The sequence below is a fragment of the Typha angustifolia genome, chromosome 14, assembly GCF_048772165.1.
Source record: "Typha angustifolia cultivar Huaian chromosome 14, ASM4877216v1, whole genome shotgun sequence".
Classification (NCBI taxonomy): Eukaryota; Viridiplantae; Streptophyta; class Magnoliopsida; order Poales; family Typhaceae; genus Typha; species Typha angustifolia.
Window position 1 is genome coordinate 12,664,790 of NC_133252.1, and position 16,099 is coordinate 12,680,888.

Consider the following 16,099-nt stretch of genomic DNA (forward strand, 5'->3'; position numbering starts at 1 on the left):
AAAGTTTACCCCTTTAAATAATAATTACCATCTTAATTAACTTAAGCGCTTAACGGCTTGGTGGATTAAAAGCTAAATTTATAGAATATTATATTAGTTTTTAATAAATTTAAAATAATATTAATTGAATTTTAAATGATAAAGATATGATAGAAAAACTAATACTTATACTTTAATTAGTATAAAATAGAAATTAGAAGGTACTTACCACGAGATTACTTTATCATCTAAATTCTAAAAACTCTAATCCTTAGAAGGTAGAAAAGAAAAAAGAAAAAGAAAAAAAAAAGACAACTGTTTTCAACTTTAAACAGATTCCTTTGTCATCTAGTTCCCAAAGATTCCTTCCAGACCACCATCTGACGGTCGAGATCAACAGTTAACGCCTCTTTCGTCCTTTTCTCCTCCCATTTCCACATTGACTTCGACTCGTACACAAACTTCAAGAACCGTCGTAGGAAAGAGAGCCGAAGGCCAAAAAAATGAGAAAGAAGGGTCTTTTTCTTAGAATTTATTTCTAAGAAACCCCCACATCCATTTCAGCCATATTTACGAAAACGTACCTCTACTCTGCTTCGGAGAGAGAGATCGATTTGTAAGTATATATAAAAGAGAGTAACTTTTTGTAGGTGGTAATCTGCAAAAAGACCCCCGAAATGAAAGGAAACCACAAGAAAGGACTCTTTTTCCACCTTTCTATTTGAAAACTCTTAAACGAGCTAAGAAGTCGGAAACCAATTAGGAGGGGAGGGGAAGGGAAGCTTCGAGCCATGGCCTCCGCCTCCGTAGTCCCAGTGGCCTACCAGAACAGCAACACATCAACGGTGATCCCGAGCTGGCTCAACAAGGGAGACAACACGTGGCAGATGATCTCGGCCACTCTCGTGGGCCTCCAAGGCTTCCCCGGCCTCGCCCTCTTCTACGGTGGCCTCGCCAAGAAGAAATGGGCCTTGAACTCATCCTTCATGGCCCTTTACGCCCTCGCCGCCGCCATGCCATGTTGGGCCTTGTGGGCCCACAAGATGGCATTCGGGTCCCACTTCCTGCCCTTCATGGGTCGGCCTGGTTTGGCCCTGGCCCAAGATTATATAACCTCCCAGGCCCTCTTGCCATCCACCGTCCATTACAGATCGGACGGCGAGATCGAGACGGCGGCGGTGGAGCCGTTCTATCCGACGGCGAGCATGGTTTTGTTCCAGTGGGCGTTCGCCGGGGTCACGGCGGCGCTGGTGGCGGGAGCCGTTTTGGGAAGGATGAGTGTTAAGGCTTGGATGGCGTTCGTCCCGATGTGGTTAACTTTCTCATATAGCATTGGGGCGTATAGTATTTGGGGTGGGGGTTTCTTATTCCAATGGGGAATAATGGATTATTCGGGTGGATATGTTGTTCATCTCGCCGCTGGCATATCTGGATTCACGGCCGCTTATTGGGTATGTACGCTATTCTTCCCCTGTTTATTAAATCCGAAACCCGAAATGTTGTCGATTTCAATTTTATTTTAGCTTTTCTTTTTCATTTTTTATATGTATACCCTTGAATACTTGCAAAATTAATATTTACATATACATACCTTAAAGATAAGTTTATATATATACACATCCTTTAAAATCATTATTTTTTACCTTCAGAATTAACTAATAGTTAAAATTCAAAATATTTAGATATAAAATAGACAAAATGTTTTTATTCTGATTTCATGCATGTCTCTTAGTTAATAGTAGTTTTATTCTTTTTTCTATTAAATTATTAAGACAGCTTTATATTTATTGAAAAGTATATAAAGTTTGATGTGAACGACAACTTGAGAAGAGCATATAAGTAAAGAAAGGATTTTTTTTTTTTGGGTAAGGGTATGCATATTAAATAAAAAAAAACACCAATTTTATTATTATATGATTAGGGTTAAAATCATAATTATGAAAAATATGGTTGGTATTAGTACATAAAAGTATGTTTAACTCTATTGATTGGTAGACTATGTTCTGTTTAATTGATCCATTTGATTCATCCTGTCAATCAGAATCAGACATCCAAAAAAGTCCCTAAGCAAACCTGAGAAACCACAAGGTTCCTTATGTAGATATGAACCAATAAGCAATATATCCCAGAAAGATCCACGAAATAAGATATTCATGGTCATCAGAACGAAACGTAAAACTGGAAACAGTAACAACAATTTGAGTTTATGAGACTGGTGTGAAACACAGCAAACGCTGCATAAGATGCCTCAATCTCTAAAGACAACACCTTGAATTTTCCAACAGGTTGGGCCGAGGCTGAAGGAGGACCGAGAAGACTTTCATCCGAACAATCTCCCACTCATGCTGGCCGGCGCAGGAATAATCTGGCTTGGCTGGACTGGCTTCAATGGTGGAGATCCATTCTCTGCAAATGTGGACTCATCTGTTGCCGTCCTCAATACACACATTTGTGCAGCCACCAGCCTTCTTGTATGGACTTGCATGGATACTGCCGTTTTTGGCAAACCATCTCTAGTAGGAGCAGTTCAGGGCATGATCGCTGGCCTTGTCTGCATTACTCCAGCAGCAGGTGAGTCCTGAAACATAATACACATCCACAGATCAATATTAACAACAGTGCATGTTATTTTATTTCAAAAGAAATGGTCAAAACTGATCCTGTTCCATTAGAAACATAAAAAGACCTTTGACACTAAACAAGATTAGCACCAAAAGGAAAAATTTTGTCACTCCACCCTGCTTAGAAAATTCAGAAAACAGCACAAGGGAAGCTCTTATCCCCTAATAAGCATGTATGTTAACAGAAACATTAATGTACATATAAATTCCTCCAGGACTAGTTCAGGGATGGGCCGCAATGGTGATGGGAGCAGTGTCTGGGATTGTGCCCTGGTACACCCTAATGTTTCTGAACAACAAATCAACTTTGCTGCAGAAGGTGGATGACACCCTTGGTATACTGCACACCCATGCAATCTCTGGCATCTTAGGTGGAACTTTGACGGGCCTCTTTGCCCACCCCAACCTCTGCAAAATGTTCCTTCCTGTCACCAATTCGAGAGGGGCATTCTACGGTGGCTCTGGCGGTGTTCAGTTCTTGAAGCAATTTGTGGGGGCTTTCTTCGTGATAGGCTGGAATGTCATGATTACATCCATCATCTTGCTTGCTATCAGAGTTTTTGTACCATTGAGGATGTCTGACAAGCAGCTGCTGGTGGGAGATGAAGCTGTTCATGGAGAAGAGGCATACAGTATGATAGAGCATTCCAAAACTGTAACAAATGGCACGACGCAAGAGGATATTGAGAGCCAGGCCCCTTAAAAGGGGTTCAGTATTAACTTACAAAAATCTTACACCTGTAGTGATGTAGCTTAGTACAAAATCTATACAAGAAATTATGCTTTGAAATGAAGAGCTTAAACCTCTCAAGACAAGGCATTGGTAATATGGAACAAACAAGGAGGAAGAGGTTCTTATAATATATGATTAGTCGAAGAGTTCCCAGTCATCAGTTATTTTTGTGGATGGTGAGGTTGGTTGAGGTGCACTCTGGCTCCCCAACGGAGACTCAAATGCCTCCCATTCTGTTGTTATTGAGATAGCTTTGCTGCTGTTGCTGAACGGATTGGCATTTCTGGCCTTCAGCATGTCAAGTTTCTCCATAGTGCTCTGTATACGGTGCACCTGAGAAAGAAATTTTGAGATGGCAATGCATTTCTGATGGTGATTTTATAAACAGTTAGATAATCAATATATGAGCTTCTCTATTGTCTGGCTTTACTTTGTCACTGTTGACCATTTTTATTCCTTCTTTGCAAGCAAAAGAGTTTAACTTCGATAAATATTAGAACACTCTAATAAGTGATACAGGACTTTGTTCATGAAGAACATGAGAGAGTAGCTCAAGTGACAAGTGATTTCCATACAGGGCACAACTATGTTGATAAGTGATTTCATACAGGCACACTGCTAGAGTAAGTTAACTAGCAAGATCATGCCAATGAAATTGTTGAGAAGCAGCAGAAATATTAGGAATCTTTGAATACAAGATAACTAGGCATGGGTACCTCTGTCCTCCTATGCACTTTGGCCTCTCCCTCCACCTCAATGCCATCCAATTTCAGCAACTGCACCATGAGTAATTCGGTTAAGACAACAAATTCTTTCTCCTCAACCTTTTTGCCTCCAAGCACCGCAGATTCCAGAGCAGAAACCTATAAATAGTAAATACAAATATAACATCTTTCAAATGAGAAGAAATAAAGGAAATGCTACACATGTCACCAAACAAGTAGCAATCCTTGGTTATCTTGGACAAAAGAGAGCCAATACACCTTCTCTGAAAGCTTATCAACCTCAGCCCTAACGAGGGCAATAGCTTCACATGACCTTGCCATCCCCTGATCCTTCTTTATCTGCTCAATTTTCTGATCTCTGCTTGCAGGATCCTCTAGTACGACCACCTTTGCCATGTCCTTCACACCCGCGATGTGCAAGCATTCATCATTGTCCTTCTCTTTTCCTCTAAACAACACCCTCTGTTTCTGAGGTTCCAACCCAATCTCCTGGGCGAGAACCCCCTTCAATTCACCTTCATGCCAAACAGCAAAGCAAAAGAAAACAAAAGAATAACTTAAATAGTCAGAATCAGCTTTCCCTCGAGCAACATATGCATAATTGCATAAAACTACTTGGTTCTCACCTAGACGACCACTCGCAGATGTTTTTAGAAAGAATATAAGGAAAACAAACATAACCAACCAATCAGACATTTCATCAAACAACTGTCAGGCGATGTTCACAACCCAGAGAACGATACTATGAAGCAAACAAGTATTAGCTCCTCATATTTTCTAAGGAAAAGGAAGAAATGTAAACAAACCCACCAGACAGACATTTCATCAAACAATGGCATTCATTACCCTGAAACCACCAACAAACATCGAATTCAAGTAGACCAATAAATCAGGCAACATCAACCTAAAATTGGACACGGAATAGAAGGAATAAAGAGGAATTAGGGATTACCAAAGGTGGATTGTGCGGGCACTGCGACCTCATATTGGTTGGTGTCATGATAAACCTTGATCCTAATCATGGTTCCCATAGATTCTTCGCTGTTTCCATTCCCCGAGACCACTGGGTTTGAGATCGACGTGTTCATCGTCACCCGCAACACTAGAGAAAAGATAAGGCGTCAAGCGAATTGGCGAAAGGCTTCCTTTGGCGGAAGGAGAAGGAGGAGGAGAATAGAACGAGGCTCGAGAAAGCGGCGGAACGAAGGATGCGACTTTTTTACATAAAAACTCCTCATCTTACCATATTTTACACACCTACAGATCTACTTTGCAAAAATCACCTTAATTTTCTTTTTCTTTTTTAGTAAAACCTTAATTTTGTTTACAGAATTATACTATCATTATGTCTTTATTATGTTACCAAAAATTGAGACTAATGCCTCTGTTCACATAAAACCATTAAAAGAGAATTTGTTTTGAGATGTTGTGTTAGCATTCGGGCATAATTTATATATATATATATATGTATTAAGAAAGAAAAAGTCAAATACTCCAGTGCCAAGTGATAACCTTTGGATATGAATTGACCCCCAGAATTATATATTTATGCATGTAGGTAAGTACTTAGGGATGTATATAATAATGTGAGGAGTAGCTGGAAAAATTGAATGCTAATTTGTCATGTTAGACATGTTAAAGAGGTTTTTTTTTTCCTTATTTCTAGTTGTCTATATGTTGGTAAACTTGAGGTGTACAACAAAAGCAATTTTTCTTCTTCTGCTTTATGTCAGACTAGATTGTTCATTACTGGGCCCAAATGGTTGAAGGTGATGGAGAGAAATACTTATCATGATTCATAAAAGAGCATACATGTCGTACAAGAGTTGGTAACTTATTGTAGGATTTTCAAACCTTGGGCTCTGATAGCTAAGACTGAGAACAAATTCTCAAAGTCAGAAGAAAAATCCTTTTCATTAAGGTAACATTCACCAAAGAACAAAATCTAAGATGTGACTCCATTAACTTACTCCAAATTAATCATCATCTTATACATAACCAGGAATAGACCAAGTTGGAGAAAATAAATCAAAAGCAAACAGATGCTTATTGTTCGGTTATAAAAGAGCACAACTCTAATACATAATAATGGCATACTTTGGAGAGCCTGTGACATTAGTATTCTGTAGAACATTACAACTTTTGGCCATCTCCATTAACCCATAGTTATGCCCACAAGCATGGATTAGCAATCCATTAGTGACCCCAGCACACGTGTGCATCCTGGAGTGCTTGGGCAACAAATAGTGTGAGAGATTGGTGCGAGTTAGTTGAGTCGAGAGATATGGATGAACACTTTTTAACTGAATAAAGAGGGAGAGGTATTTTTATTATCTTAGTCTTTGCTTATATTAAGCTCAAAAGCTATGTTTAATGGATGAGCATTCTATGGCCCAAAGGGGAATCCTAGAAAGTACAAGCAGAAAGCAATACCATGATATGCATGCAATAGTGAAGATGGCTTAGATAATTATCCAAAAGTTAAGCTCCAAGAATTCATAGATGACCACTACTCATGATGGAGGATGATACCAAAACTTATCGCATTTAATTTCTTAAGCTGAAGGAATAATTCATGATGTGTTGATCGTATCATCTGCCCACTGTGCACTAAACAAAACAATTATTAGAGGGATTAGTTAATCTATTCATGGTGAAGTGTCATCATCTTGTAATAATATATCAACATGGAGTCATGGTTAGTTAGTCAGTTTATTAATTGTAGTAGTCCTTTGAGGGGTATATATTGGCATGCAGTTGGGTGTGATCAACAAGTTCCAACTAACTTTCTTCTGATCGTGATCATGTCTTGTGTTGATTTGAGAATTCGAAGCTTTGAAATGGAGAGAGACCATCAAAGAGTAGTGGAGCTAGAAAAAAGTTGTGAGATTGCAACGAACAAGAGACCATTCTTGATCACTGATACCTTAGGTGATCCCCTCTCTAGGATTCGCAACACTCCACTGTATAATATGCTGGTGAAGTACTACTAATTAAAGCCCCTTCTTTTGCATGATCTCTATCTTAATCAGTACTCATTATATACTTATATTTATATATATACTCTCCTTCAGGTTGCTGAATTGGAGAACGAGTTGGTGGGAATTATTTGTGGGTCGATCAAGATTGCGACGACCACCGGAGGCTTGCGGCCATCCAGCTTAGGATATATACTTGGCCTTAGAGTCTCACCTCTCCATCAAAGGAGAGGAATTGGCTCAAGCTTGGTGCTTGGATTGGAACAATGGTTCCATGACAATCTTGTAGACTATGTATACATGGCCACTGAGAAGAGCAACGAAGCCTCGCTGAAGCTCTTCACTTACAAGCTAGGATTCGTTGCGTTCAGGACGCCGGCGATACTTGTGAATCCGGTGGGCAATCATCTGATCCCGATAAGCTCAAGTGTGGAGATCAAGAAGGTAGAGATCTCACAAGCTGAGTGCCTTTACAGAAAGTATATGAGCTCAACCGAGTTCTTCCCTCAAGATATCGATAGTGTATTAAGAAACAAGTTGAGCTTTGGCACATGGTTGGCATACCCTCGCGGCGAAAACTGGAACTTATCGTCGTCGTCAGCGATGAGCGACTCACCGACGCCGAGAAGCTGGGCGATGCTAAGTGTGTGGAACTGCACCATGGTTTACAAGGTAAAGGTTGTGAAAGCTCCTTGGACTTGTGTTGCAATGAGGAAATTCTCAAACTGGATAGATAAATTCTTTCCATGGCTTAGAGTCCCAGTTGTGCCAAATGTTTTCTCTACCTTCGGGTATTATTTCATGTATGGCATGCAAGCGGAGGGCCCACAAGCAGAGCTCCTCATGAGCTCTTTGTGCCTCTATGTGCATAATATGGCAAGGAAGAGCAACGACTGTGAGGTTATTGTAGCTGAGGTTGGAGGTGGAGATGTCATCAGAAGTTACATCCCACACTGGAAAAGTTTTTCTTTTTCAGAAGATATTTGGTGCATAAAACCTCTGCAGATTGAAAAGGAAGAAGCTTTCTTGGATTGGACTACGTCGCCGCCGCCCCCAACCATCTTCTTTGACCCAAGAGATCTATAGCTCGACAGATTGACTCAGCTGCTGTTGTTCATGTGAAAATTGGAACTTGGAATGCAACCATTCTCCTGTATGCCATGAACTTCTCCATCCACTTTCAGCTTTGCCATAAATTTCTAAACAAATTATTCACTTTGTTTATTATCTCCATCAAATAAATAAATAAAGATATATGCACAATTTTATTTTCTTTTAGGATTTAATGAGAACAAAAGTTTGAAGGACTTGATGGTTGACATGTCAGCTTCCATAATCTATTGGCTAATCCATCAACTCACAAAAGAAAGGAGTACACAGAGTACTCCAGAGAGAGAGAGAGAGAAAAGGCAAGGTTTACATGGAATTCATCTGCCTGCATGGGGGTTAAAAGAGCTGGTTTACACTTTACACTTGTTTCGCTCTCATTAGACCTCCATTAATAGTCTACTAGATCTCAAGTTCAACTTCCATTAGTAGTCTTAAGCAATGAACACGTGGTGACAAATACGCACAGATAGCTCTATCATGTTTGTGAGATTATGACAGTCTAACAAAAGTAGTTTGCGAAAGCAAAGCCCATCATTTGTTATTAATTAGTCAAGCAAGCACCCTCTTCAGCATCCACTCTTATTAATAAAGCTAGAATAGTATTTGATCATTTGATGCACTTGTACAAAAAGAATGTTTTAATATCAATTCTTGGTACTTTCAAAGTATGTTGCCTTGTATACAAGTGGAGGCAATAATGATGTCATAAGGTCACCTAATGGAGCACGACACTCAGGTGAGGGAAAAAATATTTCCAGCAGAAGGTGCTTCAAGTTCTTTAGTTAACATCTAAAACACCAACAAGGCACTTCTCCAGCAGGAATTCGGCATTCACCCAAGCATGATATTTATCTAGGAAGTAATTAAGGAAAATGAATCTGTCACAAATAATGATGTTCGTGAACTTTAGACCCTATTCAGCAAGAATTAGGTGCCTTGAGATCTGTTTACTTCTTCATTAACCATCATTTGTCTATTTAAGTATCATAAAATAAGTTGTGTAGACTTAAAAGGATACTGAATAAAGCAGTGCAATCTTTCCCGGCAGCCTTCATAAGCATATCAACACCTGCAAATTTAGTCATTTAAGGAGCTTTCCTGTGAGTAAGCATAAATTAAAAGACACTACTGAGATACTAAATGAAGAGGAGACCTAATAAATGTGCTTTTCATGTAAATATGAAAAAAGAATCAATTGCTAAGTAAGTAAATCCCATTTTTAGCACGATATAATGTCCTATGTCTCCTCATTAAATCTGTAGAGAAGTAGAATACTATCCCGTTAAGGATACTTTTTTAAAAAAATCAAAATCAAAATGCTAAAAACAGCATTGCGCTAGTCTGTAGAGAAGTAGAATACTATACTGATCAGGGTACTCTCCTTTTTAAAGAAAAATCAAAATGCTAAAACCAGCATTGCACTAGCATGACCGATTATGCCGGCCAACTGGATATGAGCAACATTCCAGAGGTAATAGAAAAGGATATCTCATCAGTTAATCAATAAAACTAGCGATATATTCAAACATAGAAATTAGAAGAAAGAACAGATTGATCAAATGACCAAGATCTCTGGCCTAGCAATTGTTATAAGCTCTTGCACAACTATTCCAGAAGCAAAAGGCAAAGTTGTTGTCTTGAACATCAGATACAAAATCAATATCAGTGGCAAAGGAGATAGAAATATTTCTGCAAACACAAAGTGCTAAAAAAAGCAGGATAAGACCAGCATGGCACATGATAGGAAGTCAGAATCAAGATTTAGCATTACGCATACCTCCAGGATGAAATTTCATGTATGGAGAAATATTATAGACGCGACCTTTTAAAACTGTCCAGACAGAACCTTCAGTCTTATGCTGTTTAACTTCATCTATAGAAATCAACCTTCGATTTGACCTCCCCTTAAGCTCTGTCAAAAAAATAAAAATAAAAAAGTAAAAACGGCATGATGCATGCCAGGATATTATTTTGATGCTTATTGCTAACTAACAGACACATAATTAGATGCTGACTAAAGGAGATAAAAACTGCATAATTAATGAATGACCAGTCCATGAAAAGAAAAAAAGAAAAAAGAAAAAAAGATGAATTCTAGATTTACCATTGCACTAGCATATGATGTAGTTGCTTTCTGCTATCATCATCACTGTCCATCTTAAAACTAGCTACTGTTAAATATCAACCACTAGCATTTTTGAAGAATTAATAAACTACCTGCAAGGTCAGGATTAGTATTAGTGAGCTTTATCCAGTCCATCTGGCTATACCCTTTTTCAAAGGGAACCTTTGCTCGCACTACAGATTTCTTCATTAGAGGCTTCTGCCGAGATGGCCCATCAACTGTTAGTGAAGTTTCTGCAACGAACTTGATGTCATTGATATACTTAGTTTAGAATCCAGTGGCAGGATATTGATGAAATTTTTACTTAGCAAACTTGAACCTTCATCTTTTACTTCTGCATTTCTGGGGGGATTATTATCTCCATTCACATTCTCAGTCTTACCAAGACCAACTCCATCTGTTTGTTTGTCTTCAAGTGTCATATTTTCAATTGCGGGGATAGCTTTAGGAGACTCCAAATAATCATCATCCACTTGTGAACTAACCTACATAAGATTATACCCAAAACTATTAGGAAAATAGGTAACCTAACAGAAAGCAATAATAGAGTGGATTTCTTCTTAGATTCAGACCACTGAACACACAAATGTTAATGTACAAGTTTTCTAAATAAGCTAATATAAAACACTATAGTGCAGAACCATTTATTTAGAATGTGCATTATGTCAACCACTTGGATTCCATGGTGCAATTGGGAGATTCATAGAGATCAGTTGGCTAATAGATATATGCTGGTCATTTTTCGGGCATTGAAAGTTTGAAACTCATCTACTTCAGTACCATGTAGTTCATTTTAATATAAAAACCAAAGGAGAGTAATTTTAATTTACATATTTCACAACATGTACAGTTCCTTCCAAATTGGCCAAGTAAGTTTGAACAAGTTCTCCGGTGATGATATGTAGAGGTTTAGAGGCTGGGTTGAGTTTCAACATACAGTTAACATTCACAGGAGATGAGCTTAAACAAGACGCATATTCCCTTTCAACATTCAGATTAGGATAATTTTAGATCAAATTGACATGACTTAAACTTAACCAAGTTACATCTAAACAATGGTTAGTCAATCTATCAATTAACAGCACTGTAAAAGATTAAGTACAATAGATCAATTTAACAAGCCTTTTATGATGAAAGAGAATTCAGCATGCCTTGCAAAAGGTGAAATCTGATGAATCTTCCATCTGCAACCTCGTTAATGCCTTCTCCTACGAATGTTGATATTGACCAACCAAGTCTGGCTTTATGTGAAATCCTGTAGAAAACCTGCATTTTATCAAAAGAAGAAAACTAAAATCAGCTATAAGAAGTTAGAAGCTAACGACCACTGGATTAGTCTTACATATGATTTGCTAACTAATTATATCTTTGAAGCTCGCTAGCTACTAACAAGTTGCAGAAATGAAGACCAACATGCACATAAAAGGAGAACATAAAGGGCAAAAGAAGCATCAAGTTTACATGCTTTCTTCCTTATTATGTTACAAATAAAACAAGATCTTCTTTTTCAATTATATAATATATAGGGCACTCTGTCTAGCCCAAAAGAATCTCCCTCCCCTCTTTAATTTTTTTTCTTTTATGAATTGAATCATACCACTAGGAGTATATATTTCCCTAGAAGACCCAATTAGGATTATTTCAACAAAATTAAAACAAACTAAGCAAGGCCATCCATTCGAACTTCTATAGCTACACTCTATTTAGTTCAACAGAATCTACTACTGCAATTCTTTTAGATCTGTTGATGGACTGAATCGTGCACGACGAAATTGGTGGCCCGGGAAAAGGGCAATTAGGAATCTGCGAATTCCCAAATAACCCAAATGAATTAACTCTAAAATATAACAAATAAAATAAAAATACCAACCGTGGAGGCGATCGTGGAGATCGATGTTGTAATCTACTGTTATCTCCTCCTCCTCCCTTCCTGTCTCCCTTCTCCAAAGAAAAGTAGTCGAGAAAGAAGCATCACGGCACACGAAGTTAGAGTGGAAACTATAATATTGGGGGTAATCTATTTTGCAGAAAAGCCCGTCATGACTTCATTATATCCGTCTAGTACCAGTCAAAGACTGACACATAATTATATTTATAATAAGGATGCTTTTGCAAATTTGGTCCCGTAATACCTATAAATTCTTCTTTTCACACCACTAGGGTTTCCTCCTCTACGCTGCTGCTACTTTAGGGTTTTCTTTGGGAGAGAAGAAGGCGGGCGGCAACCATGGCGGATAAGGGAAGCAAAGGGAGGAAAGAGGAGGTTGTCACGAGGGAGTACACCATCAATCTCCACAAGCGTCTGCATGGCTGGTATTTTTTCCTCGTTATTTCCCCAATTTTGAAGATTTATTTCTTTGGATCCAGCATCCATCTCCATTTTGTTCGGGTAGAGAATTCTATGGTTTCTTATGGTCATTATTTTCTTGAGCAATTTCTATTCTGGATGCGTATGGTTGGTTAGATCTTGTTGTGTACTCATTAGAATTCCTGTGAAGCTATAAGTGGTGATATAGTTATAGCAGTTGAAAACAAGAAGATGAGTAATATCACTCCTCAAATATATACAGATCTCGGTATAGATCTCGGTATAGATCTCCAAGTTGTTAGGTAGTTTCTTGGCTTCTTTAAGTACTCGTGGAGTTGCCTTTCATATTATTTTGATGACATGATCGTAAATATTAGTTGCTATTGTGTATCATTAGACTATAGTCTTCTTAAGACAGGGAAGTAAGGATTGAGGAGACTACTTAGACCCTCAATATCAAGTACCATACTGTCATATAGCTTGCATTGATATTTATTTTCACTATAACAAGAAAATATACTATCTAGCTGATGCTTTCGCATGAAGTAAGGAAAAATGTTCCGTCTCATTTCATTGGATTGATGTATAAGTTGCTCGTATTAATTGGGGTCTGGCATTTTTCTGTTAAAGCTATATTTGGTGTGTGTAAATTTTTACAGGCTATTCATGTGTGGAAAGCCTAGGATTGTCTTCTCATAAATTTATGAACTGACATGTAGTATTTGACTAGAACCGAGATTTGATTCATCTAGCTGTTTTGCAACTGTCTATGCAAAAAATAAATTTAGCTCAGTGTGAGTTGGATTTGAAATTCTGCATACGACAATTTTATTGTATAGGTTTGTGTAGTATCTTATGACTCCCTATCTCATTTTTTTATCTGTGCAATTTTTCATCATGTTTTATGTTATCTTTTGACTGAAGCATTGGTTAGGGCCATCATGCTTTATGCTTCGGATTTATTCGCCAAAGATTATCTGACCCAACTATTATGTTTATTTTAGTTTTAGGACCAAAGGGTGAGCTAGGAGTTTGTTCACCTGTTAGCTTCTGTTCCTTAGTTATTTGCCTTTAGCTTCCTCTTCCTTCAGCTGTGTTGTCTTCTGCAATTCAGTTTTATTTGCCTCTATCAAGCCACTTGTTAGTGGAGTGAGATTTCTAGTGTGGAGGAAGATAGAGAAGAAAGTTGGGTCTTACAAGTGAAAGGTCTCTAGGTATGAGAGGACCCTAGTAGATGGCATTATGACAGAAGTCAAGGGGATGTCCTATTGGGATGATGGTGTGGTGTTGAATTCTAAGTCTGCAAGGCTCTGTTAGGGGATGCAGATGTTGGAATTATAGGAAGTATATATTGGGAATGCTTGATTGATTTTTCTCTGGTTGACCCTACTTTGCATGGATATTTGATAGAATTTCCTCTGGTTGATTCTGACTTTGTATTATGGAGGACACAACATTGTTCATCTGAGCCAACCTGTTAAAAGCTTGACCTGGCTGGCAGTTAAGGCTGGCTGATCCTGTTTACCCAGTTCTAATTTTGCTTAGGTACCTTCCTAGCTCCCTCTTGTTGGGAGATTTGCATGCTTCATCAAAATAGGATGTCATTAGTTGGTGGGTACCTCAGCAATTCTAATTTGATTGAGAGATGTGAATAGTGTTGCTTTACAGCCTTATGTAGTTGTAACTGAAAGCAAATTCTGATATGGAAAAAGAATACCTCTTTTATTCTATCATAATCCAGCCATTATGAGTAATTTTCATCTTGTCATTTTGAGTAGCACATTCAAGAAGAAGGCCCCCAAAGCCATAAAGGAGATCAGGAAGTTCGCACAGAAGTCTATGGGTACAACTGATGTCAGAGTCGACGTAAAGCTGAACAAGCTCATCTGGAGCCGTGGTGTCCGCGGCGTGCCAAGGCGTGTTCGTGTGCGAATCGCCAGGAAAAGGAACGACGAGGAGGACGCCAAAGAAGAGCTATACTCATTGGTCACGGTTGCAGAGGTTCCCGCAGAGGGTCTTAAAGGATTAGGAACCAAGGTTGTTGACGAAGCAGAGTAAACTCAGATAAATCTGTTTCCAGTTGACGTAGTCTGGTTGATGAGGGAGGGTTTAGTGAAATACTTTATCCGGAACTTTTTGTTTCTTCTATTTTTGTGGAGAACTTGATGATGCTATCCTTGTTTGCTAGTTTATGTTGACAAATTTAGCTTTATTTATGGATACTTGGTGTTTCTGTTATCATATTTTAGCTTCTGTGTTCACAAAAGCATTTATTACTGCTCATCATCCTCGATGTTTAATCGAATTGTTAGGCTTTGCTTAACTCATTGAGCTAGTAGTCTATCAATACCACAGTTCGCTTGCTCTCGAGAACAATAATTATCTAATATAATTTTTTTAAACAAGACTGCTTACTTTTCTTTTCATATTTAAAAAAAGACCCTGTGGCTTAGCTTCGTTACCAAACACTTTTCTTGGAAACAAACACCTTGCTCTATCATCAGATAGCAGTAAATACAAAGAAGTAATACAGTAAACTACCATCTAAGCAGATAGGCAATAACAAATACTAAAACAACCAAGACTGCTTATTTAGTTGTTTGTTAAGAACAACGGGGGGTTTGGAAATATTCATATAATGTCTTTCTTTTTTACCATAATTTATTGTAACGGGCGTCTTCTCATAATATAACTATTCAAGAGTTTGAAAGTTGTGTACTTTTTTTTATCATTCAAGACTTCAAAAGATTAGATATAGATCGGATAAAGAGTCAATTCTTCATGATATAAAAAAACTAAGACCTTATCAAAAATTTATTTTTATTAATATATTAAACTGTTTAATTTAGACTTCAAGTCGTGTGCATCCTTGAACTATTATTTCGAACTAAATACCGTTATGATATTACTTTAAGCTATCACGTTGCTGAGTTGCTTTTCCAAACTAACTGTATTGTTGAGCCAAACCACCACCACTAATTACTAAATATTTTTTTTTCATAATAATTATTTAAATTTAAAGTAGAGCTCATCAACTCATTGGTCAATGGGAAAATACTTACAAACTCTCGGTAAAGTGAGTGGTTGGTTGCAGGATAATTCCTGCACGCTTAGACTGCAGGTAAGTAATCCGTCTGGTACAAAGATGGATGCACGTGTGCGTGACCCAACACGAGTGTAAGTGTGAGTGTGAGTGTGATCTGAAATGAAATGGCAAGTGGCAACAACCCAACTACTCTTAATACATTATATATATATATATATATATATATATATATATATATATATATATATATATATATATATATTCACTAAAACTTAAAACTAAAACTAAAAGAAGACAGCAGCAGAGCAGCAGCAGCAGCAGCATCACACCAGAAGCCAAATCCAATCAATGCGTTACATCCATCACACATCACTCTTTTCTCTCCTCACTGCTCTCTCTTTTAATTTCGTGATCTCTGTCCGTCCCTTTTACTATCCTTCCTAGCTTTCAGTCCTAACTCTCATAATATTAAAT

The 16,099-nt window shown here is 38.0% G+C and overlaps 5 protein-coding genes across 8 annotated transcripts; 3 read left to right on the plus strand and 2 right to left on the minus strand.

Moving 5' to 3' along the window:
• The first annotated feature begins 695 nt into the window (after positions 1–695).
• On the plus strand, positions 696–3,303 carry LOC140776297 (ammonium transporter 3 member 2-like). The gene is made up of 3 exons (XM_073119959.1): positions 696–1,430; positions 2,265–2,550; positions 2,816–3,303. The coding sequence occupies exons 1-3, from the start codon at positions 771–773 to the stop codon at positions 3,301–3,303; spliced, it is 1,434 nt and encodes a 477-aa protein (XP_072976060.1). The 5' UTR covers positions 696–770.
• Positions 3,282–5,293, minus strand: LOC140776298 (BAG family molecular chaperone regulator 4-like). Of its 2 annotated transcripts, XM_073119961.1 has the most exons (5): positions 5,011–5,151; positions 4,685–4,905; positions 4,317–4,573; positions 4,050–4,196; positions 3,282–3,666 (listed from the first exon to the last, which is right to left on the minus strand). In XM_073119961.1, the coding sequence occupies exons 2-5, from the start codon at positions 4,752–4,754 to the stop codon at positions 3,469–3,471; spliced, it is 672 nt and encodes a 223-aa protein (XP_072976062.1). In that variant the 5' UTR covers positions 4,755–4,905; positions 5,011–5,151; the 3' UTR covers positions 3,282–3,468. The 2 variants fall into 2 exon arrangements, with proteins under 2 accessions (XP_072976062.1, XP_072976061.1); XM_073119960.1 differs by lacking the exon at positions 4,685–4,905 and having other exon boundaries at positions 5,011–5,293.
• A 1,666-nt stretch (positions 5,294–6,959) lies between these two features.
• LOC140776601 (probable N-acetyltransferase HLS1-like) lies at positions 6,960–8,181 on the plus strand. The gene is made up of 2 exons (XM_073120348.1): positions 6,960–7,036; positions 7,133–8,181. The coding sequence occupies exons 1-2, from the start codon at positions 7,031–7,033 to the stop codon at positions 8,120–8,122; spliced, it is 996 nt and encodes a 331-aa protein (XP_072976449.1). The 5' UTR covers positions 6,960–7,030; the 3' UTR covers positions 8,123–8,181.
• Positions 8,182–8,725: 544 nt separating this feature from the next.
• On the minus strand, positions 8,726–12,274 carry LOC140775891 (cytochrome b5 domain-containing protein RLF). 3 transcript variants are annotated; one of them, XM_073119375.1, is made up of 7 exons: positions 12,142–12,274; positions 11,423–11,537; positions 10,591–10,756; positions 10,364–10,504; positions 9,924–10,058; positions 9,165–9,215; positions 8,726–8,998 (listed from the first exon to the last, which is right to left on the minus strand). In XM_073119375.1, exons 2-7 carry the CDS (start codon positions 11,453–11,455, stop codon positions 8,925–8,927), a joined length of 600 nt encoding a protein of 199 aa, XP_072975476.1. In that variant the 5' UTR covers positions 11,456–11,537; positions 12,142–12,274; the 3' UTR covers positions 8,726–8,924. The 3 variants fall into 3 exon arrangements, with proteins under 3 accessions (XP_072975476.1, XP_072975475.1, XP_072975477.1); XM_073119374.1 differs by having other exon boundaries at positions 10,576–10,756; XM_073119376.1 differs by having other exon boundaries at positions 10,576–10,751; positions 12,142–12,159.
• Positions 12,275–12,423: 149 nt separating this feature from the next.
• LOC140776482 (large ribosomal subunit protein eL31) lies at positions 12,424–14,820 on the plus strand. Its single transcript, XM_073120208.1, has 2 exons — positions 12,424–12,584; positions 14,358–14,820. The coding sequence occupies exons 1-2, from the start codon at positions 12,499–12,501 to the stop codon at positions 14,635–14,637; spliced, it is 366 nt and encodes a 121-aa protein (XP_072976309.1). The 5' UTR covers positions 12,424–12,498; the 3' UTR covers positions 14,638–14,820.
• The last annotated feature ends 1,279 nt before the right edge of the window (positions 14,821–16,099 follow it).